Source organism: Nycticebus coucang, chromosome 16, assembly GCF_027406575.1.
Source record: "Nycticebus coucang isolate mNycCou1 chromosome 16, mNycCou1.pri, whole genome shotgun sequence".
Classification (NCBI taxonomy): Eukaryota; Metazoa; Chordata; class Mammalia; order Primates; family Lorisidae; genus Nycticebus; species Nycticebus coucang.
The window spans coordinates 70,573,527-70,598,438 of NC_069795.1; the positions used below are offsets into that span (position 1 = coordinate 70,573,527).

Genomic DNA, 24,912 nt, shown 5'->3' on the forward strand with positions numbered 1-24,912 from the left:
TTTTTATCTTGTAAACTTATCCTAGGTCATTAAAGAAACTCATAGGTAAACCAATTTTTCTATTTTGAGTCAGAGCTTTAGAAATAGAATTAATTTCTTAAACTACCAACATAAAGAAGTAGAAATACATTTTTTAAATACTTGATTTTCACTTATTTTATATCAATGCTTATATACTAACATTGTTTAGAAATGACAAATAGAACAAAATTCCCATAAGATTTTTAGAGACTTCATAATCTAGACTTTAATTCCCTTTCCAAGATAGATAAATTATATTAATTTGTATATTCAAGTATACAAATACTTGAATATACAAGTATACTTATAATATATACTTATATACTTTATAATATATACTTTATATTATAAAATGGAAAAATCTATCAACTCGTTTTAATACCTATACTTTTAGATGATGAATTAGAGAAAGAAGAGATTATTAAAAATAATTCTTTAAAATATCTCCTTGTGGGTGGTGCCTGTGGCTCAGTGAGTAAGGCGCCAGCCCCATATACCGAGTTCAAACTCGGGCAGGTTCAAACCCAGCCCCGGCTGAACTGCAACCAAAAAATAGCCGGGCGTTGTGGCAGGTGCCTGTAATCCCAGCTGCTTGGGAGGCTGAGGCAGGAGAATCACGGAAGCCCAAGAGCTAGAGGTTGCTGTGAGTCCTATGTACATCATGGCACTCTACTGAAGGCGGTAAGGTGAGACTCTGTCTCTACAAAAAAAAAAATAAATAAAAAATAAAATAAAATATCTCCTTGTTAGAATTTTCTTTTGAATTTTTCTTTTCCACATGGTAGAAACAAGGAAGAAAACAAAACTCACCTTTCTTTCTGACTGAAATCATTGTACCTTCCAAGTAAGACAAACAAAACATCCAGTTCTTAGACTTTTTTCTCTACCTATCATTCCCTGTCCTTTTCTCTCCAAGACCCCTCTTAGGAACCAGAGTCTATAACTATATGATTTTCACAGACAGCCTTTTAGGTAGTAATTTAACTAACCACATTTTTATTAATGTTTTAAAAGATCTCAATTGCAACATTTTCAAATTTTAAATAAGCAATATTGGATATTGACAAATATACATGACAAATATTAAGTCATGTGACCATCAACAACTAATGATGTAAAAAATTTTGTCCCTCTGAAAAGTTTCATCGTGCCCTTTTGCATTCATTTATCACTCCATTCCCCTTAGCCATTCATAACCGCTGATTTGTTCTCTATCATTATAGTTGCATTGTCTACAAATTTCCTATAAATAGAAGCACAAATTAGTTTTTATTTGTCTTCTTTCACTTAGCATAATGTTTTTGAGGTTAATCTATATTGTTATGCATATCTATGGCTTGTTCCTTTTCAATGCTGAGTTTACAGTCATCTCTGAGTTATCTGTGGGCTAATTGATTTCAAGACACCTCTCTTCTCCACTTTCGCCCTCCCAGGACTAGAAGCTATATAGAATGATGTAGTGTTTGCATATATCCTACAAACATCGACCCATATACTTTAAACCATCTCTACATTACTCATAATACCTAATATAATGCCTACAACGTTACTTCATTCACATGGATTCAACATAGTACTTAGCATGTGGCAAATTCAAGTTTTGCCTTTTGAAACTGAATTTTTTTTCTTAATGTTTCAGTCCTCAATTGGTTGAATCCATAGATGCAGAACCCATAGATAAAAAGGGCTGACTATATTCTATTACATGGATTTATAAAAACATGTTCATTCATCATTTGGTAAGAATTTGGGATGCTTACAATTTTTGTACATTATGAATAAATAAGCTACGAACATTCAGTAAGATGTTTGCTTAGCGTTTGTTTGACTCTTCTTGGATAAATAAAAGGATAATTACTCAATCATATGGTGTTTGTTTATAAAAAGGAAATAAACTGTTTTCTGAGAAGGCTGTATCATTTTGCATTTCCTCTCCAAGGTATGAGGTTTTCTGTTTTTCCATATAGTACTTCAACCTTGGTATTTTCAATCTATTTAGTTTTATCCATTCTGTTGGGTTCTGTGGTATCTAAATGTGGTTTTTGAAAGATGTAACCCATGGCACCCAGAGACAAGGCTGACAGCAGAGATGTTAAGGCCAGGTTCATTGAACAGGGGATAGGGAAGGGCCTGGGCAGTGCAGAGGTGACATCTGTGTGTTGGGGGGCAATTAGACCCCTATTATATGGGGCCATAATGGGTGGGCACATTCCACAGCTTGCTTGAAAAGTTAGCGTCTTTGGGTACAAATTTCTCTGGGAGTGAGATGGCCAGATCCTTTGTATCTTTGTCTTAGAAGGAGAGTAGGAGGAGGAAGAGGGGAAAGGGTTTGGTGTGGCTTCATTAAGACCCCCAACAATTTTAATTTGTATAACCCTGAAGACTGATGATGATCTGCATCTTTCCAGGTGTATATTTGACACTTATACATCTTCTTTGGTGAAATGTCTGTTCAAATATTTTGCCCATTGTTAAAATTGGGTTGTCTTATTATTATGACTGGGACTTCATTGTGTATACTGTACATAAGATAGTATTTTGGAAATATTTTCTGTAACTTATCTTTTATCCTTATTTATTAATGATATATAGAGCAAGGTGATTTAATTTTGATATTATGTAAGTTATCAACATTTTATTTTACATTTGTGTTCTATGTCCTATTTAACAAATTATTAAACAACCCAAGATTACTAAGAATTTCTTTTTGTGATCATTTTGAGTTAATATTTATATAATATGGAAGGTAGATGTTATGGTTCAGTATTTTGCCAGATTTTTTTTTTTTGAGGTATAATAGAGGTAAAATGATAAAATATATAACATGATGGCAGTATACATATATAGTGAACTATTTACCACAATAAGTTAGTTAACACATCTATCATCTCACCTAGTTACCATTTTTGTTTTGTTTTTCTTTCATTTTGTGGAAATAACATTTAAGAAAAACATTTTTAGCAAATTTCAAGTATACAAGACAGTATTATTAACTATATTCATCATACTTTACATTATAACCCCATAACTTATTCATCTTATAACTAAAAGTTTGTACCTATAAACCAGTATTTTCCCATCCCAGACTCTATGGCAAACCCCTATGTTAATCTAAGGACTGGCAAACCCCCATTTTACTCTCTAAGGGTTCAACTTTTTTAGATTATATATATTAGTGAAATTGTACAGTATTTGTCTTTCTTTTTTTTTTTTTGTATTTGTCTTTCTTTATCTGACATTTTTGTTTAGCATAATACCCTCAAGCTTCCTCCATGTTGTTGCAAATGGCAGAAATTCCTTCTTTTTGTGGCTGAATTATATTACTCTGTGTGGGTGTGTATGTATCACAATTTCTTTATTTATTCATTCATCCATCAAGACACTTAACATTGTTGCTATGTCTTGACTACCATGAACAATGCTGCAATGAATATGGAAATGCAAATTATCTTTTTAAGCTACTGATTTTGTTTCCTTCAGATACATACACACACATGAAAGTATGAATCCTATGGTAGTTCTCTTTTTACTTTTTTGAGGAATTATAAAACTATTTTTCTTAATAGCTGTACCAATTTACATATCCACCAACTGTGTACAAGGATTCCTCTTTCTTTGTATCCTCAACAACACTTATTATCTCTCATGTTTTTATTAATAGGTTTTCTATCAGGTGTAAGGCAGTATCTATTGTGGTTTTGATTTACATTTCCCTGGTGAATAGTGATGTTGAGCACATTTTCATGTACCTAATGGCCATTTGTACATCTTTTTGGAGATATGTAAATTCAGGTGCTGTTAATAACATTTTTTTTTTGTTTGTTTTTGCTATTGAGTTGTTTAAGTTCCTAATATATTTTAAATATTAATTTGGTATCAGATATATGGTTTACAAATATTTTCTCCCATTCTGCAAGTAGTCTTTTTATTTTGTTTATTATGTTGTTTACCCTGCAGAAGCTTTTAAGTTTGATGTAGCCCCACTTATTTGTGCTTTTGTTCCCTGTGCTTTTCAGGTCCTATATATCTAAAATATCATTGCTAAGACCATTATCAAGGAGATTTTCCCTAAGTTTTCACCTAGGAAATTTATGCCTTTAGGTTTTAATTTAAGTCCCTGATCTATTTCAGGATATTTTTTGTGATTGATGTGAGTCACATTCTTTTGCATGCGAATATACCGTTTTCCCAGCATTTATTAAAGAGACATTTCCCCATTTTTTTTCTTGGTGCCTTTGTCAAAAAATAGTTGAGTATATATATGTGTAGGTTGTTTAGTGACTCTCAATCATATTTTATTAGTCTACGTATCTATTTCATGTCAGTATCATATTGTTTTAATTACTGTAGCGTTTGTGATATAATTTGAATTCAGGAAGTGTGAAGCCTCGAGCTTTGTGTTTTTCCTCAAGATTGCTTTGGCTATTTGGGTTCTTTTGTGATTCTATACAAATTTCAGAATTTTTTTTTCCATTTCTGTGTAAAATGCTTTTAGAATTTAGATAGAGATTACATTAAATCTGTTGATGCTTTGGGAAGTGAATATTTTAACGTATGAATAATTTTAATCCATAAACATGGGGTATCTTTCCATTTATATGTACCTTCTTCAATTTCTTTTATGTTTTATAGTTTTTGGTGTACAAATCTTTCACTTCTTTGATTATAATTTTTCTGAGTATTTTATTCTTTCTTATGGTTATTGTAAATGGGATTGTTTTATTGGTTTCTTTTTTGGCTAGTTTTTTGTGATTATACAGAAATGCTACTGATTTTTGCATGTTAATCTTGTACCCTGAAACTGTACTGAATTCATTTATCAGGTTTTTTTGTTTTTGCAGTTTTTTTTTTGTTTGTTTGTTTCTTTTTGGGGTTTTTTTGGCCAGGGCTAGGTTTGAACCCGCCACCTGCAGCATGTGGGGCCGGCGCCCTACTCCTTTGAACCACAGGTACCACCTCATTTATCAGTTTAAACAGGTGTTTTGGTGGAGTCTTTAGGATTTTGTGTGTATAAAATCATAGCATCTGCAAATAGAAACAGTTTAACTTCTTCCTTTTTTATTTGGATGTCTTATATTTTTCTTGCTTTCATGCTCTTCCAGTAATATGTTGAATACAATCAGCAAGAATGGACATCCTTGTCTTGTACCCTGTCATAAAGCAGCTTTTCACTGCTGAATATGATACTAACTGTGTCATATATGGTTTTTATTATGTTAAACTATATTCATTGTGTTTTTAATTTGTTACTCGTTTTAATTATGAAAATTTGTTAAATTAAATCAAATATTTTTCATCTATCGAGATAATTATTTTCTGTTATTCTGTTGAAGTGGTACATCACATTTATTGATTTATATACATTGAAGAATCCTTGAATCCCGGGAATAAGTGCCATTTGATTATGATGTATGATTACTTAATGTACTCCTGAATTTGGTTTTATTGACGATTTTTGCAACTGTGTTCATCATACATGGTGGCCTGAAATTTTCTTATCTCAAGTATATTTTTCTGGCTTTGTTATAAGAGTAATTCTGGCCTTGTAAAATGAGTTAGAAAGTGTTTCTTCCTCATTGGTTTTTTGTATGAGTTTGAAAAGATTTTTTATTAGTTTTTAAAATGTGTAAGATTCACATTGAAAACATCTTTTCCTCAGCTTTTCTCTGTTGGAGGGATTTGATTACTGATTCAATCTCCTTACTTCTTCTGGGTCTGTTTTGATTTTCTATTTCTTTGTGATTCAGTTTAGGTAAGTCATATGTTCCTAGAATTTATTCATTTCTTCTAATTATACAATTTTTTAAAAAATTAAAAATATATACAATTTGTTAGTGTATGATTGCTCACTTATGATTCTTTGTTTTTCTGTGGAATCACTTGTATCCTCTTTCGTATGTAATTTATTTATTTGAGCTATCTTTCTTTTTCTCATGCTTAGTCTAGCTAAAGGCTTGCCAATTTTGTTTATCTTTTCAAGAAACCATCTCTTTGTATTGATATTTTTTCTATTTTCTATCCATTATTGAAAAAAACAGGAGTAAAGGACCCTACTACTACTGTTTTGCTGTCTATTTTTTCTTTCAGTTCTGTTAATATTTGCTTTATATATTCAGGTGCTCTGATATTAGGTACATGTATATATTTATAATTATTATATTTTTCTGATGGATTGACTTTTTTTAATTGGGAAAGAGTCTGACTCTTGCCCTGGATAGAGTGCAGTGGCATGATTGTAGCTCACTGTAACCTCAAACTCCAGGGCTTAAGCCTCCCTAGTAGCTGGGACTATTGCTGTGTGCCACTACACCTGACTAATTTTTCTGTATTTTATAGGGGTAGGGTCTTGCTCTTGCTCAGGCTGGTCTCAAACTCCTGACTTTAAGTCATCCTTCTGTCTTAGTGCTAGGATTATAGGTGTGAGCCACAGCACCTGGCCTGACTTCTTTATCATTATACAATTATTGTATTTCTTGTTTGTGATGGTTTTTTGTTTAAACTCCATTTTCTCTAATATAGTTCAGCTTCCTCTGCTGTCTTTTAGCTTCAAATTTCGTGGAATATCTTTCATCCTTTACTTTCCACTTATTAGGTTCTTAAAGTTAATTGAGTCTTTTGTAGGCAGCATAGGGTTGAGTCTTAAATTTTTATTCATGGGCCATTTCCTTTCTTTTGTTTGCAGAATAACATTTGTGTTTAACTTATTAATAGGTAAGAATTTACACTGCCATTTTGTTAACTGTTTTCTGGTCGTTTTATAGATTTCTTTGCTCCTTCTTTCTCCCTTGCTGTGTTTCTTCATGCTCTGATGATTTTGTATAGTACTATGCTTTGATTCTTTTCTCTTTATCTTTTATATATCTACTATTATTTGCTTAGTAGTTACCATGGTGCTTATACAAAACATCTTATGATTAACTGTTGGGGACCAGCCCCAAACTATACCATGAGTTCTCTCCCAGTGACTGGCAGAGTAGAGAGGATGAGGGGTAAATGAAAAGTCAAGACACAAAGAGAAAGTTTTTTTAGAGAGCTGGGTCGGAGTGGCTGACCACCTTTAATCGTGAGGTCCAGTGGAAAGGCCCTCCCTCTCCCTGGGAGGGAATCCCCACCTGGGTGAGCCTTGCCTCTTCAACACTGAGGAACCTCTGAGCAGAATTGTGCTGGGAGAGTGGTGAAGCTCCACCAAGACAATCTGTCTGAAAAGCCAGGCTTTCGGGTTGTAACATTTAGCAACAGATTTTGGGTTTCTCTGATCCACTTCTCTCCTGATTTCTGCTAAGAAATCTGCTGACAGCCTTATGGATATTTCTTTCTATGTGATGAGTCACTATAGCTGCTCTCAAAATTCTCTCTTTCAGTTTCACCAATTGATTATAATGTGTCAATAAAGTCGTCTTTGGATTGAGTCTTATTGGGGACCTTTGAACTTCATGAATCTACATATATATAGATATAGATATATATATATCTGTATCTAGATTAATGAAGTTTTTACCCCTATTTCTTTAAATATTCTCTGTCCCTTTATCTCTCTTCTCTTTCTGAAACTGCCATAATGTGATTATTGATTCTTTTGATGGTGTTCCATAAGTCCCATAGGCTTTCTTTTCTCTTTTTCATCCTAGTTCTTTTTTCTCCTCTGGCAGGATAATTTTTTAAAAGTCTGTTTTCAAGTTTGAAAATTTTTTCATCTGCTTGATTGAGTCTGCTATCAATGTTCTCTACTGACTTTTTCCTTTCATGCATTATATTCTGCAGCCCTAGAATTTTTAATTTCTGTTTATTCTTTTCTTTAAAATTTCTATCTCTTTGTTGAACTTCTCATTTTGTTCATGCATTACTTTTCTGAATTATTTGAAATAATTATTTTGAATTGTTTTTCAGGTAATTCCTCAATCTCCATTTTTTAAAAATTGGAGTTATTGTATTCCTTTGCTATTGTAATAGTTCCTTATTTTTGTGTCTTTCTAGTGTCCTTGTATTGATGTCTGTGCATTTTAGGGAGCAAATCACCTCACCCAAACTCGTTGAACAACAAAAAGTAGGGAAAGACTTTCACCTGTGGGTGGCTACAAGGGCACTGGCTAGGTATAGTTTTGTTTTGTTTTGTTTTAACACTTTGAAAATGATATCCCATTCTCTTCTGCCTGTCAGATTGCTAATGAGAAGTCCACTGTGACAGGGTTTCCTTTACACTTGACTAGACATTTTTATCTTGCTAATTATAAAATTCCTTCATGACTGACTAGTCATTCTGATTATAATATGCCATGATGAGGTCCTTTCTGTAGTGTATTTGCCTGGAGATCATTGGGCCTCCTGTATTTGAATGTCTTAACTCTCTTGGTAATTCTTAGAAGTTCTCATTATTTCCTTAAATAGGTTTTCTAAACTTTTAGATCTCTCTTCCCTTTTGGGAATAATTCATAAGTTTGGTTGCTCTCTGTAGTCCCATACATGTCTCAAAGACTTTGCTCATTCTTTTTCAGTCTTTCCCCTTATTTTTGCCAGACTGAATTATTTTAAAAGATCTGTCTTCAAGTTATAAGATTCTTTATTCTGTCTGATCTGGTCTATTCTTAAAGCTTCCAAATACATTTTGTATTTCCATCAATAAATTATTCAGCTCTAGAATTTCTGGGTTGGTTTTTTTTTTTTTTTATGATATCTTTCTCATTGGTAAATTTATCATTTATATCCTGGATCAGTTTTCTGATTTTTTTATCTGTCATTGCAGGGAATTATTTTTAATTGGGATTAGTTGGTGAAGAATTATTGTGATCTTTTGGTGATGACATATTTCTTTGCTTTTTCACATTTCTTATGTCTTTATGTTGACATTTGTGCATCAGCAGTTGCTTGTTCCTATTTTTTAGAAGCTATTTTTGTAGGATAAGATTTATTCTTGAAGATGTATATAGATTGTTGAGTAAGACACTTTGGCTTTGATTTTGGGTGCCTGCAGTACTGTGATCTTTATATGATATCTTAGGTAACTGTGATTTCCTTGGTGGCCGAGGGAACAGTTATTAGTTGAGGCTGTGATGAAGTTTTTCTAGGTCTTGAATGCCAGGCAAGCCAGTCTTTTGGCCCTGGTTGTAGAAGGAGGGGGCTGAGTATGCCTGATTTTAAGCCCCAGAGCACCTTAACCTGGGCAGCAGTGTTAGTTACAGCCTAATTCATGGGCTTTCAGGTGACTTGCTCAGAAGCTAATAGCTGGAGCATAAGGCCAGGTGAATGGGCAGATTCTCAGTCCCCTGAACCACAAGTATGATGTGGGTGGTGGAGGTAGTGGTTGGGAAAGCAACCACTAGGACTCAAGTGTTCCATTTTGGTATTACTGATAGCTGCAATAAATTGGGCAGACTAGTCCCCAGTCTCACAGCTTCCTATAAAAAGATAATGGGTATTACCCTAAATGTGCTTAGGAGATCTTGGTCCCTTCCCCACTGGGTGGTGGCTACAGCTTGAATTCACCTTGAATTCAGCCCAAGGACTGGAAGCATCCCAGTGTTAAACTTTTCAAAATGGCATCAGCTGTTGGCTTGCAGTCAAAGAGGACAGGACTCCTTGAGGGAAATGACACGGGCAAGAACCCATGGGAATTGCAGTCTGCTTGCATCTCAGTCTCACAGGAGCCCCTACCAGGACAGTGAGAATTGTTTTATGTGCATATAGAAGAACATGGCCTCCTCCATTCCTCAGCTGAGCAGAGCTGCAGCTGTGTCAGCCCTGTCTCAGCCTGAAGGCAATGTGTAGCCCAGCTTTTAACTCTCAAACTGGAATTTTGGGTCTGTTACCAAAGAAAGTGGGCCCCTTCCAAGCAAAGAGCATGAGCAAGATGCTCTTTGTCTTGGATTTACTGTAGCCTATGGCAGGGTGGTGGAAGTTGTCCCATGAGAATATAAGAGAGCTTGGGCTCTTCTGTCCCTCTTCAGCTAGGTGGAGCTATAGCTGCATCAGCCTAAGTACATCTCAAGGACAGTGTCCTGCCTGGTTTTAAACTCACAGAATGGTACCTGGGGCCTGTGACCAGAGGGTGAGGCCCTTCTCCATCAGGTTGTGCTGGCAAGAAACTGTGGGGAGTGCACTCTGCTCAAGACTTAGTCCCACAGCATCTGGCTGCAGAATGGTGGGCACAGTGATACATGGGAGATGAAAAGCCTGGTTTCCCTACCTATCCCCAAATAAGGTGGTTGCTGCAACCATATTAGCTCAAACTCAGCCTGAGGGTAGGGTGTACCAGTGTCAAACTCTCAAAATGGAAGCTTGGAATTGCATTTGGAAGACCTAGAGCCCCACCCAGGCAAGCAGCATGGACAAGAAACTGTGGAAAATGCTGTCTACTCACATCTCAGTCTCAACAGAAGCCTGCAACAGGGCAGCAGGGACCTTCCCGAGGGAGCATGGGAATGCCTGTGTTTCTCTGTCTCTCCTTGGAGCCACTCAGTGGCTGCAAGTGTGCCTGCAGTTCATGTATCAAGGCACTCAGTATAGCACCTGGATCAATCTGCTATATGTTCAGGTACCTATGGAATTCCTTGTGAGTTCCCTTTTAGAGCAATATTTTTGTGCAGTTCCCCAAGCAATTCTCTATGTTAGGCTTGAGACTTGTGTGGGTCAGGAGGTACTCTTGCAGCCAAGACCATAAAAGCTCATCTCAAAAAGTAGTGCCCTGGGGGCCTCTCTCTTACCATTTCCTCACATCCAGGAGCTTCTCACAACTCTCCTTACCCACTTGTAGTCATTCCAGTCCCTTCTCTGGTGAATCCTAGAATTATTTCCTAGACAATCTGTTTGAAATGTGAGAATCTGCATACTACGTGTCAAAAGCTTTAATATATGAAGTTAATTTTTATTTTCCTTCTTTATGAAGAGAATTTATTTAGAGCCTAATAATTTTACTTGAAAAAAGTATCTGCAGCTGGTGATATTTCTTGACCTATCTCTCCCTTGAGTAGCAGAAAGATTTTGTGTAATTCTTCTGTAAAAAACATAAGAGCAAGTTAAAGAGCAGACTGGGTAATCGCTACTTATATGCTAAAACTGCTGATAAAATGTGATTGCAGTTTATTCCTTTTTTTTTTTTTTTTTCAGCAAATGATCATGCCTATGATACAAAGTCAGTCTATCCAATGTAAAGGCAAGGCATTCTTCCTGACTTTACACAAATCACTAACCAACCTTCCCAACCTTTTCTAATAATCAGTTTTTATTTAAATTAAAAATAATTATGCTTGTTATGATATATTCTAGTTGCACCATATTTTTTTCTCTCTCAGAGTTGCATTTGGGAACTGCAATGGGTTGGCAGTGGTGGATTTCATACAGAAGACAGTACTGTTAAGCATGGGGACCATTGACCTATATAAATCAAGTGACCTATACCAACGACAACCACGGTCTCCTCGAAAAAACAAGCAGTTCGTCACAGGTAGGAAATAAAACAAGATGAGTTATGAACTTGAGTCCATCTTTTTTCTTAGATTTCTTGTCTTTCTTTTGTATGCTCCTCAAATGCATGGCAAAATAAACTCAATATAATTTACAATACCATGTTAAGAAATAGGAATTGAGCAGAAACATAATGAGAATCTTTGAAAGAACAAGGGTCTGCTTAACTGGAAGCATCTCAAGTTTCTTAAGTTGAATTCCTAGGAAATAACAGAAAATAAGAAGCTATTAAATGTAAAAATTACTATGAAAATTATGGCTTTCTAGTAGAAAGACAAGTTTAAATCATTCATTATTTAGTTCTATATCATAACTGTCTATGTAAAATTACTATGAAAATTAGGGTTTTCATTTGAAAGATAAGTTTAAGTCATTCACTACTTAATTCTATATCATAACTGTCGCCTTTCTTTGTTGATGACTTTCCTGGAGTTAATTTCACAATGCAATAAACATTATTCATTAAAATTGTTTAAATGTTATAAAAGATACCATTTTTTCTTGGCAGGACCAATATGTTGATTTATGTAACTATTAAAGAAGAGAAACCAGGGTTAAGAAAGATATAATGTCAAAATATATATGCCAAATCATCTAAAATTTTACTGAAATTTTATAATATATCCAAATAGTTGGCTTTGTAAACACTGCCAAAATTTTGTGTATTTTTTTTCCACTGACAATAGTTTTGCTGATAAAAAATTAGGCAAAAGGTTTTCAGAAGGAGATGCAGCTATATTATTGTGTTATTTTATTAATAGATAATTCTTTAAACTTTTTGCTCTGTTTTATTTGAAATAACCTATTGAATATTAAAGTCTTTATTACGTACACCTATGAAAAGTATTTTATAATAAAAAATAAAAAATATACATAATGGTAGTGTTATTTTGATAATAACACGTGTCAAATTTAACATCGGAATGAATTTCCCTTTTAAACTAATAAAACTCAATACATTTAAATGCTCCTTATTTATTAAGCTTTATTTTGTAAAAGTCAAGTATTTCCAAATGGCTAGTTTAGACCCTTTTGGGGGGCACAAAATTTATTCGTTGGACCCTGAGACTTTTTGCTTAAGGATCTCAACTTTTACCAATATTTTAGGAGCACTGGAAATTTCAAATTCTGTACCTTCTTCCTCTATCACTCCTGGCTCTTAAAAAGAAGGTAGAATTAGAGAAAATTATGTACACATATACCATAAGATTAACCTTATGGGTGGAAAAGAGAAGGTTGAAGTTCAGGGACTAAGGGTAGGTAGATATTAGGCACTAAATCTGCAATACAGAAAGCACCAATTCAATCAAAAAAGCTGTGAATTCTATGACATCTAAGTTTCTTGCTGGATATACACAGTGGGGTAGAAAAAAATGTATATTTTGACAAATTCAATACAACTGTTACTTTAAATTCATTAAAACTTAGCAATTATTAAAGACTTTAAAATGAAGAATTTTAATGACTTTAAAATTAAGAAAAACTTTGATAAAGTAAACTTGGTTTGTGTTTAGTGTACAAAATGATTGAGTACTCACTTCACATTACAAAAAATAATATTAAAGACTAAAATCCCTAGCTTTCTTTTTAACTATGGATGGATTAAAATAATCATTTTTACATCAATGAGGTAATGTATATACATATTACTTAATAAGCCAAATAAGTGTACTTTGTAAAAACGATAAGAAAAATATGCAATCTGCTTTGGTAAGACATTTGATTAAATAAAATTGCTACAGCGATAGCATTCTCATCATTCATCTACCACCTTTTACTTTTTAATTAATTTATTTTTTTATATCTCTTCTCTAATTTGATTACCTAATCTTGCTGCAATTTCTTCATCTTGGCTGTTCTAGATTCTGGTATGATATCACTTCCTTTCACTTTAGAATATTTTTCTCTTTCCCCTGCCTGCTGCTGATGCTGGTGTTCTGGCATGTTCCAAAGTCAACTTTTGCATGCGTGGCCTGTCTAACTTTTATCCTGATTTAACGAAACGGATCCGTACTTCCTATCAGAGTAAGTTCTATAAAGGTTAGACAAATAGCATTTTTAAGTCATAATGCTTGAGTTGAATCCATACATCAGTGTTCAGTAATGTGTTTTTTTTAAACACATTCAACATGCATGCAAATTTTTGTTTTGTTATGGAAATGCAACCTGATAATTTCAATTAAAATTATTTTAAAAATATTTTAATTCATTATTGTCATGTACCCATTCAGTCATACCCGTCATATCAGTGTTTATTTCAAACCATTCAGACCATGTCCTAATAGTTTAAGAGTAGCTACTTTTGTTTTAAGGAGAAAGAGCCATGGTGTCCTTGTAAATAATAAACCCGATAGGCCAGATGGATAGTAATTTAATGCTTTCTTTTTTGGAAGACATGTGGTTTGGGCCATTTTATAACATTATTCTAACCAAGGCCACAATATTTTCTTCTTTTAAGTAATTTTATTTCTTGGAGGTAACTAAATATTCCTAATTTCTGATGCTTTTTGTTAGAATAGAATACAAAAACACTTTTCTATAGTGATTTTAGGTACCAAACACTGTGAAGGAAGATAATTATGGTATTATGGTAAAAAATAAAGAGTTAACAAGATTAACATTTAACATGGTAGAAAAGGCATATCTGAAGATGACTAGAGTAAGCAATTCTAAAAACTGGTGCAGAAAGGATGGGGAGTGAGAGTGTATGTGCCTGGAGATGATACTAGTGATGTTATGGGTAAATATATATTTATGTGAAAAAGTGTTTGTAATATGTCAAATAGTATATCATGTAAAAAGAATTTGCTTAAAAACATAAAGATGAGCTTATGTTTGTATAAAATATACATATATGCATATATACACATAACTCACACATGTATGTTGTTTGTAACCTGAATTTCTTCAGACTTTACCAGCTCATAGATACTAATGGAATTTTATCAGTTATAAAACTTGAAACTTTGAGGCCTTGGTCAGGGGAGATCTGCTTTTCGGGAGAGAGGGGCAAGGGCCCCAGACAGGGTGGAAACTTCCTCACCTGGGAGAGTGACCAGTCAGGGGCAGATGTGGCCTTCAGGGATTGGTGGACAAGCTGGGGGGTGGCTACTTGGCTTCCTGTGTGGGCACTCTCCTAGAAGAAGGGCTGGACATGCAGGGCTGCTTATGCAGGGCTGGACATGCAGGGCTGAATGTATAGGCCTGTGAGTGTGCAGGCCTGTGAGTGTGCAGGGCTGAGTGTACACGGCTGTGAGTGTGCAGGGCTGTGTGTATGCAGGGCTGAGTGTGCAAGCCTGTGAGTGTGGAGGGCTGAGTGTACACGGCTGTGAGTGTGCAGGGTTGGGTGTGCAGGGCTGTATGTATGCAGGGCTGAGTGTGCAGGGCTGGGTGTGAAGGCCGGGCCTCCTGCATCCCCTAGCCTTGGTGCCCCTACCCTGACCTCTGACGATTACCTTCCTGTCCCTTGTCCATGCTGGGTTTGGGCACCACAGACCTGAGCTGGGGTGGAAATATTTAACTCACTCCCAAATTATAACCGATTCCAGTTTTGAAAATAAAAGCCATGTTTTCTGGGTCTCCCAAATTTGTTCATTGAATGAAAGTGTGGGGGAGGGAGGTAGAGAAAAAAAAAACTTGAAACTTTGTTACTACTTTGTGCCCCTAGTTTAAGGAAGTCAGTCCTTGTGAAATCCTCAACATTTTTCTGGAAGTACCCAGAAGATCATTAAGTTTGACTCATGGTTATTCACTAGTTTTCTACTCTAGTAGAGTACCCCCTTTGGTGTGCTTCCCATTGTCTTTGTTCCTGGTGCCTTGCATGAGAACATTGTTGTCTTCTACTGCTCCTGAACCAGAAATGTACTAGATTCTATGATTTTTATTTTTATTTCTGAAAATTCTATGAAAATTTCTATAATAAAGTTTTATTGGAACACAACCACACTCATCATTTACATTCTGTCCAGGGCTTCTCTCACACTGCAATGGCATAGTTGCAACAGAAACCATATGGCCCACAAGCCTAGAATATTTACTATCTTGTTCTTCATATAAAATGTTTGCTGACCCCTCCCCTATACTATTCTTTCACACTCATTCCCAATACCACCTAAGGGATTTCAAGCAAAAACCTTTCTGTATATAGTCTCCAGATGATCATATTCAGATTTTGGAATCTGTTTAGCCTTCTGAAGGTGAAATTCCTCTCTACATGGCATGTGTGTGTGCACGCCAGTTAGAAGCAGAAAAGTTCTATGGGCAAGATCCCACCCCATCCCCTATTGCCAGCGCCACTCCAGGAGGCCAAGTGGAAGTTGCACTTGCCCACAGACTACTCAAGCTAGAGATGCGTGGTGTCATGGCCGCTGACAATGAAGTTGGTGCAGCTTCATCTCTAGCAACTTTGGATGGTGGTGTCAGCCAGCAAAAGCACAAAATCTGGGCAGGACCTCGCTGTTCAGGTTCCCATGGTAGATGCGCAAAGCAACAACTTCAAGGAGATGTGGCCATCCCTCCTGCTGGCCATAAAAGACAGCTAACTTTGTGACTATGGATGGACACGGAGCTGAGTGGGCTTGAGGACTGGAAGAGTTTGCTGAACCAGTGCACAGAGGAATGTTACAAGACTGTGTATTATGCTGCCAAGATCTGTTCTATCCTCTCCCTGGGTCTTGCCTGCTTCAAGCAGCAGCTAGACAAGGAGGAACATTCCTACCTGGCTTGGGTATTCAGTCTCACCTATTGTGCATGGAGGAGTATGTCATAAAACCAAAGTCTCTATAGTTCCTGTTAGAACATGGGTTTAAGCTTCAACCAGCAGTATGTCCAGTGCAATGACAAGGGTGATGAGAGTGAGAGCCTGTCAGTACAGACACTGTCCCTGAAGCTGATCCAGCCCCTCTGGCCCCTATTGGTACACATGGCCTTATCGACTTGGTGTTCCTGTACTAAAACTTCTATGCACACCTCCCATATAGTCTGGGAACCTTCACCACTGACATGTGTGAGATGTTCCCAGTAGGCATTTATGACACCAAATATGCTGTTGAGTTTCACATTTGCTTTATAGCCTCCTACTTGGAATATGTGTTCCAGAAACGTGAACAGGAAAATGGGAAGCAGCAGGCAGCTGGCCATCCACACCTTACTCTGGAGTTCTGCAGCTATCCTTCTAGCATGAAGTTTCATATTGACTTCCACTGATGCATGGCCCTTGCAGACCATCACAATCCACCAGTGTCTGTGACAACTTCTTGGCCTATAGCTGGTGCCCTCTGGGACCACATTGTCTTCAGTCTCATCATATTGACCTTATGGTGAGATGCAGTCATAAGCGGTGACTGTGACGGCATAGGGGAAAATGGAGGAGGGCTTTGTTGAACCTGCATGGAACAGACCTCTGAAGAAGCTAAGGATGGTCTTCCCATGAAGTATGTCTATGGGGATAGCCTCAAGAGCAGGAAGTGGCTGAAGATGAAACTAGGAACCTGCCTTGCTCTGAGCAGGGACACAAAAATGACATGGAGCTGGGGCTTAAGATAGCAATGTCTGAAAAAGCTGACATAGCTACTTCCGAAGTTTAGGGAGTTAATATAGTGCTAACCCAGTGTCTGGGGATGGATTGTATCAGGCTGGCTTTGATGCCTTTATGACAGATTATGTGATGGCCTATGTGGGAGGGAACTAGGAACTTCAGCCCTGCAGCTCTGGACCCTGTCTCCCTGAATGCCACAACAAGGTCTATCTGAGTGGTAAAGCTATACCCTTCCCAGTGGCTAAGAGTCAATCCTCCTGTTCCTCCAAAGCCTACAACCAGAAGATGAAACTGGCTTGGGCAGCTGCTGATCCAGCTTCTACCTTGGGGCCATGGAACATCAGCTAAGGGTAGAACAGAGGTATTTGTGTCTCTCTAGCTTATAAATGTCATATTCTCAACTACTACTCAGTTTGGGGAAACAGAAGGAGTGGTCCTGGTGGAGATACTGCTGCATTGACATGGACATTCTCTTTACCCCAGAGGCTAAGGTACAAGGGTGCAAGAAGGCTGACCAGCACCTGTAAGGCCAACTTTATTTTTAAATGTGAAAGTATCTCGGGAAAGTTTTATAAAAAATATCAACAGAAACAAGTTAGGTAAAAAAAAAAAAAAAAAGGTACAAAAGTTCCAGAACATATTGTGGATTTTTAAGATTTCTTTTAGTTGTACTGTATTTTCCTATTATTTATATAATAAACATATAATGCTTTTATGGTAAAAAGAGAAAGTGAGGACTGAGGATAGAGAACAGAAATAGGCTCTAAGTTCATAAGAATTGTGCAGTACTAGGCAGCACCTATGGCTCAAGGACTAGGGCATCGGCACCAAATACTGGGGGTGGCGGGTTCAAGCCTGGCCCTGGCAAAAAAAATAATTGTGCAGTACTAACTATGATATAACATTTAAATAAGTCCTAAGAAATGCTCAATAGTACATTTCCTTGTATTCATTATATTTCCATCATAATTATTTGATTTTTTATTATGTAGTAAATAATACATAATTATTTGATTTTTTTATTATAAAGGGTCCTCTGGAATAATTCCTATCTACATCTTCAAAAGGATTTTTTATTATTCTTCTACAAAAACACTTACCTTAAGCCACAATTTTATATCTTACTACCTTTATGATTTACTCGTATCATTTCTCTGCAAATGCCCTACTCAAATTTCGCTTCCTAATATTACACCTTTCCTGTTACCATCAGAGCCTTTCTGTGCCATTTTGTTTATTTAAATGCCTACAGGCTTGTACATAGTAGTATCTGAACAGTTTAGTAGGCACTTACCCTAGATTATGTACTACTTATTGTTATGCTTATGACTTGTGTGGGCATATGACAAGAATCTGAAGACCATATCTAAAATTCTTTATATCCTCAAAACCCACACAAATCATAAGATCAGTAAATGAATGGTGATGGTAGGAAGATAGAACGTGGCAGCAGGCTCTTTCTCACATGAAGAGCCAAAAGACTTCAAATCTGAGAAATGAGAGAAAAACTAGCTTCTGTAGTTGCTAGCATCACTAGAATTCTGCAAAATAGTCAATTTCTTCTACCCAGAGACATAAAGTGTCATATCAGAAGTTAAGTCAAGTCCTTAGAAGAACTTAAAGAGATCCTCTATGACTCTACCAGCTGACTCCATGGGGGCTCAGACAAGAGCTGGGATTTAATATCAGATATCCTAAAGTCTTTTCTTAGTGATCAATACCATGTATTATGAAAAGGAATTTATTACTTAATGACTCAAAGGTATATCCTTCAATTTGCCTTTAAAAATAAATTTTAGGATAGTTCGGCTTGAAATTTAACTATGCAAATAATATAATCTGGTTATATTTTTATGGTCTCATTTTATTATAACTGAGATTGTGCAGCCTTTTCATAAATTGTTTCCTAACTTTTAGAAAAGCATATCTTTCTTGTACATATTTGGGGAGATGGAAGCCAGTTCCTTTGAGTGTCTATTCTTTTCTGGAATTATGGTAGGCAATTTCACTTAGTGTTATTTTATTTAATGGTCATTTTAACCCTTTTGGAGCATATGAATATTTATTAGTAGCTTTATTTACAGATGAAAAAATTAAGTTCGAAAGAAATGAAATTAGTCTCTCAAAGTAACAGAGAATAAGTGGTAACAAAACTCATGACCCACACTACAGTGATTGTGTGTGCTTTTCACTGTATGATCTTGTGCCTCTAAATGCCTTTTAAAGTTTCAGGTACCTTGGAAACCAATCCATTACTCTATAATCAGAAACCACCTTTTACTAATTTTTTACCCACTGTTAATGAAATAGTATTTAAAAATCAAACAATTTCATATAATTTTTTACAAACAGTAGAACCTCCAAGTTTACCCACCCAAAGACTATAACAAACTGTTCAATGTACAAAGGTGGTCAACATAAGAAACTAGGCCTACAGTACTGATACATACAAGTGGTGCACATCCAATCTATGAAAATTAGGTCAACTTAAGGAGATAGTTGATGTAGGAAGATGGTCAACTATGGAGTTATACTGTATTTAAAATGATGAGATTGGGCAAAATTATCTGTAAATTTCCCTTATATCATTAAAAACTTTTTTATATTTTATTTTATCATATTAATTTGCTGGTTATGTGAAACCACATTCATTTCTGGAGAAAATATTTGAATTTCAGTATTTTCATAGATACTTTCACTGGTCACCTTATAAGCTAGGTTAGGCTCCAAGGAGCTGTCTTCCCTATGCCTTTAAATTCATATCCGCAAATCTTTCATATTATAGAACAATAATATTTTATAGCTGAAAAGAAACTTCCATTATTATAGATTATGATTCACAGAAATAGTTAAATGCCTTGCAAAGAGTAGCAAACATATGGTCAGTAGATTCAGATAAAGTTTTACCTTTTCTACTTATTAACTACTTAATATATTTGTAATCTTTTTTTTTTTTTCTGAGACATAGTCTCACTGTCATCCTCGGTAGAGTGCCTTGATGTTATAGCTCACAGCAATCTCAAACTCCTGTGCTTAAGCCATTCTCTTGCCTCAGCCTCTTAAGTAGCTGGGACTACAGGCACTCGCCATAATTCCCAGATATTTTTTGTTGTTGTTGTTGCAGTTGTCATTGTTGTTTAGCAGACCCAGGCCGGGTTCAAACCCGCAAGCCCCAGTGTATGTGGCCAGCGCCATAACCAGTGAGCTACAGGCACCAAGCTAATATATTTGTAATCTTATTTTTTTTAGAGCCAATATATTTGTAATCTTATTATTTTGTTTGTTTGTTTTCATTATCAGAAATTTTCTTTTTTTTTTTTTATTGTTGGGGATTCATTGAGGGTACAATAAGCCAGGTTACACTGATTGCAATTGTTAGGTAAAGTCCCTCTTGCAATCTGTAATCTTATTTTTTTTAGAGAAAGAGCCATGGCGTCAGAGCTCACAGCAACCTCCATTCTCTTGCCTCAGCCTCCCAAATAGCTGAGACTACAGGCACCCGCCACAATGCCTGGCTATTTTTTTGTTGCAGTTTGGCCTGGGCCGGGTTCAAACCCACCACCCTTGGTATATGGGGCTGGCACCTTACTCACTGAGCCAAAGGCGCTGCCCTGTATTTGTAATCTTAAACAAGACATTTATTCACTCTGTTTCTTCTTTTTCATATATAAAGTAAAAATCATAATTACTACCTACATTGGAGAGTTAGAACTTTTCTAGGTTAGTATTTATTAACCACTTAATATATTTGTAATTATATAAATATTAGATGATATTATTATTATTATTCTTATAAAAGATGAAATCAAGTCACAGAGAGGTTAAATAACTCTTCCAGAATCATAACTAATCTATGTAAGTCTTAGGAATAAAATTCAGTCTCCTGCCTCATTGTGTGATACTATTTCTACTTGTGATGTTCCTTCTTTCACTGAATGGCCTTTTCAGAGTGTGAGGAATGAAAGCAGATCTGACAACACAAATCAGAAAAATAAAGAAGAAATGAAAGAAAAGGGAATGATAAAAATAAGAGCAAACTAGCAAAGAGAGGCAAATAAATAAATATTTTAAAATGAGCAGGAAGTCAAGAATAAAGGATAAATAAAAGCAAAGAAAGAAAAAGAAAAGAAGAAATGCCATAAGGGATAAAAATTTTAAAAAATGGTAACTAATAGATGAAAAAAATACATTTATTCAAAGATCATTTACTGAGCATCCCCTGTGTCAAACATTTTTTTAGACACTAAGTATAGTGATTAGTGAAACTATTATGTTCTCTTCCATTCATTTATAACATATAATGTACATATTTATAGAAATGTATAGATATACTATTGAAAAAAGGTGGCAATGCTATGATAGAGAAAAATGAGGTAAGGAGGTAAAGACAGACTTCTTTGTCAGGAAGGGCCTGACAGGGAGGTTCAAGAGAGGAAGGAACCAGTTAAGCTTTCAACTTTCACTGCCAAGCAAGATAGTAAGATAGAGCAATAGGTACCAAAGTTAACCTCATTCCTGAAACAACAACAAAAACCAGACAAAATGAATGATACGATGATTTTTAAGGCACAGGACATCAAAAAATGAAAAAAAAGAAAAAAAACAATGATCTCTGACAAATGGGAAACAAAAGAAATGAACCTATGGTCACTACCTGAGAGAGTTTCCATACTGTAGCAAAGGAAGGGGAAACCCAGAAGGACACCAGTCAGCTCTTTAAGCCAGGGAGATGAAAATAAGAAACCAGGGAAACCAAAGCAGCTACAGCTTACAAATGAAGAATTTCAGAGATCTACAGAGTTTCCTCCTGGAGCAAAGTGGCAATCAATACATCCATATAATTAAACCCCTAGGACAAAGAACCATTTGAAAGAAGAGAAACAATGCCTAACACTTAAAAAAAGGAAATAGTGCCTTTTCCTAACAGCCAAACAAGTAAAAGTTTATAATTCACAGCTACTTCTATTCAGTATTTTACTGCAGAATCTAGCCAGTACAGTAATGCAAGAAAAAGTAATAAAAGTTATCTACCTTGGAAAGGAAGAAGTTAATAGTCTTTATTCATACATAACATGATTGTCTATGAAGAAAACCTTACAATTATTTTTAAATTTTTAAAAATTAACTCAGTGAAGCATGATCCTAACTTTAAATTCTAAAACTAGAAATCTAAAGAAGAATGAAGAAAATTTTTGTGATTCTGGGTTAAGAAAAGATTCTTAGACAAGATACAAAAAACATTTTCCAAAAAAAAGAACATCTGGATAAATCACAAAATTTCTATTCTTCTAAAATCAGTTATGAGAATAAAAAGCCATAAACCATGAGAAAATATTTACAGGCCATATATCTGATATAGGACTTGTATCTAGAATATGTAAAACATTCTCAGCTTGGCGCCTATACCTCAGCGGTTACGGTTCCAGCCACATACACCAGAGCTGGTGGGTTTGAATCCAGCCCGGGCCTGCCAAACAACAACAACTACAACCAAAAAAATAAAAATAAAAATAGCCAGGCATTGTGGCGGGTGCCTGTAGTCCCAGCTACTTGGGAGGCTGAGATAAGAGAATCTCTTAAGCCCAAGAGTTTGAGATTGCTGTGAGTTATGACGGTACAGCACTCTATTGAGGGTGATAAAGTGAGACTCTGTCTCCAAAAAAAAAAAAAAATCCTCAAAACTCAATGATAAGAAAACAAACAGCCCCAATTTAAAAAAGGGGCAAAAGATTTAAATAAACAGTTTACAGAAGATGACATACAGATGACAAACTTATAAAAAGTTAGACAACTTTTATCATTAAAGATATGCGAATCAAAACTCTATAAGATATTATGCATCTATTAGAGCATCTAAAATTAAAAAGGCTAATCATTAAAGTGTTGGGAAGAATATGAAAGATCTTGAACTCTCACTACTCTAGGAACATACAATAGTATAACCATTTGGCAGATTCTTTTTTTTTTTTTTTTGCAGTTTCTGGCCAGGTCTGGGTTTGAACCTGCCACCTGCCACCTCCAGCATATGGGACTGGCACCCTACTCCTTTGAGCCACAGGTGCCGCTCCATTTGGCAAATTCTTAAAGAATTAAACATACACTTACCATATGACCTAGCTGTTTTGCTCTGATTATTTACCGTAGACAAATGAAAGTGTTGCGTGACCAGAGACACGAGAGAACAGCAACTTTGCCGCGGGTGCAAGCTTGCTCCTGCAATTTTTAAGGGTAAACAAGAAACAGACTACTCTGCATGGGATGGCATGTAGCAAAGATCTTTATTCTGGACCACCTTATATACACTGGTGGTCACGTACACACTTAATCTATGATCTCTAACTCTTTCTATCTAAGATTAACTTGTGAGGAGACACCAAGTCTACAAATCAGCACAATTTTCTCTGCTTTTTCTTTCTTCTCAGACATGTGTTAACTCTTGAGCAAGGTATCTAAATAAAAATCACAAAGAACTCCTGGGGAAGAAGGGAAAATAAAATCCCTCAAGGACACACTTAGTTTGCCTCATAATGGAGTAATGACTTTGTTCTTACACAAGGCAGAGACCTTTAGACTCCAAAGACAATGTGTTTTTAATACCTGTCAACTTCTGGCCTCTGTCTCCAGTGGAGAGATTGTAAGTCTCTGACCATGTAGGCTTAACAGGAGCATAACATCAGAGAAACTGTTCTGGAACAGGCTCACTGATTATGCCTCAGGGGGAGCCCAGTTCTCCTTTTGCCTTTGTGTTAGCAAAAGCCATTTTTAAACCATTACAGATTTGCCTTGTGTGGCTTATGTGGGACAGTTTAACCCACAGAAAGCATATGTTTATACAAAGACATTCTTAGAAGCTTTACTTGTAATAGTCAAATACTGAAACAACTCAAATGTCCAACAGATAAATGAATAAACATATTCTGCTATCCATAGGGTGGTATACTACTCAGCAATAAATGCTGCAACATGGCTAAATCTCAAATAATTATGCTGAATTAAAAAGACAGGGGAAAGGGTGGTGCCTATGGCTCAAAGGAGTAGGGTGCCGGTCCAATATACTGGAGATGGTTTCAATCCAGCCCCATCCAAAAAAAAAAAAAAAGGGAAAAGTGTGTATATACTGTATGAATCTATTTATCTGAGATTTTATAATGAAATGCATAGTGACAGGAAGTATACATCAGAGTTTGCCTGGGAATGAAAAGGGATATATATGGAGAAGGCTAGAAAGAAGGGTTACCATAAGGCACAAGAAATTCTTCAGGATGACAGATATGTTTATTATCTTAATTGTAGAGATGGTTTTACAGGTGGATATGTGTCAACGTTTATAAAATTATATACTTATATCCATTAAACCCCAATAAAGTTTTTTTTTAATTAAAGAAAAAGAGCTAACACAAAGAAAAGCAGGGGACAGTACATTCCAGGCAAAGTACATTATATGAGAAGATTCTAAGATGGTGAAGGACTTTGCTATCATCTAGAAATAAAAAGAAGGCAAAGGAGACTGGGTATGTAGTATATATGAAAGAAAGCAAGTTAAGATTTTATTGTAGAGATGAACAGGGACAAAATCACATAAGCATCTGAAGCAATTACAGAAATTCTCTTCAAGTAAGAGAATGATATACTTTGACTTATGACCTAAAAATATTATTCATACTGCTATGTGAAGAAAATATTGTGGGGCTGAGTAAGAAAGCAATTTGGTGTACTCTTTAGAAGGCCAATGGTGTATTCCAAGCAGGAAATGAAGGTGGCCTTGACTAGGATTGGAAGGAAAGGGATAGATTCAAGAATCACTAGTACTTACAGAGTTATTAATTATAATTCAATGTGAGAGATAAAAGAGTAGAATAAAAGACTATTCCCAGATCTTGGCTTGAGCCATTGGTTGT

General features: G+C 35.8%; 1 protein-coding gene across 1 annotated transcript in view; it reads left to right on the top strand.

Annotated features, from left to right (window-relative positions):
• STXBP5L (syntaxin binding protein 5L) overlaps window positions 1-24,912 on the top strand; it is a 412,846-nt gene that overhangs the window by 282,134 nt on the left and 105,800 nt on the right. The window contains exon 19 of the mRNA XM_053565493.1: window positions 11,307-11,458. Coding sequence (XP_053421468.1) covers window positions 11,307-11,458 — 152 coding nt within the window. The remainder of the gene's footprint in view (window positions 1-11,306; window positions 11,459-24,912) is intronic.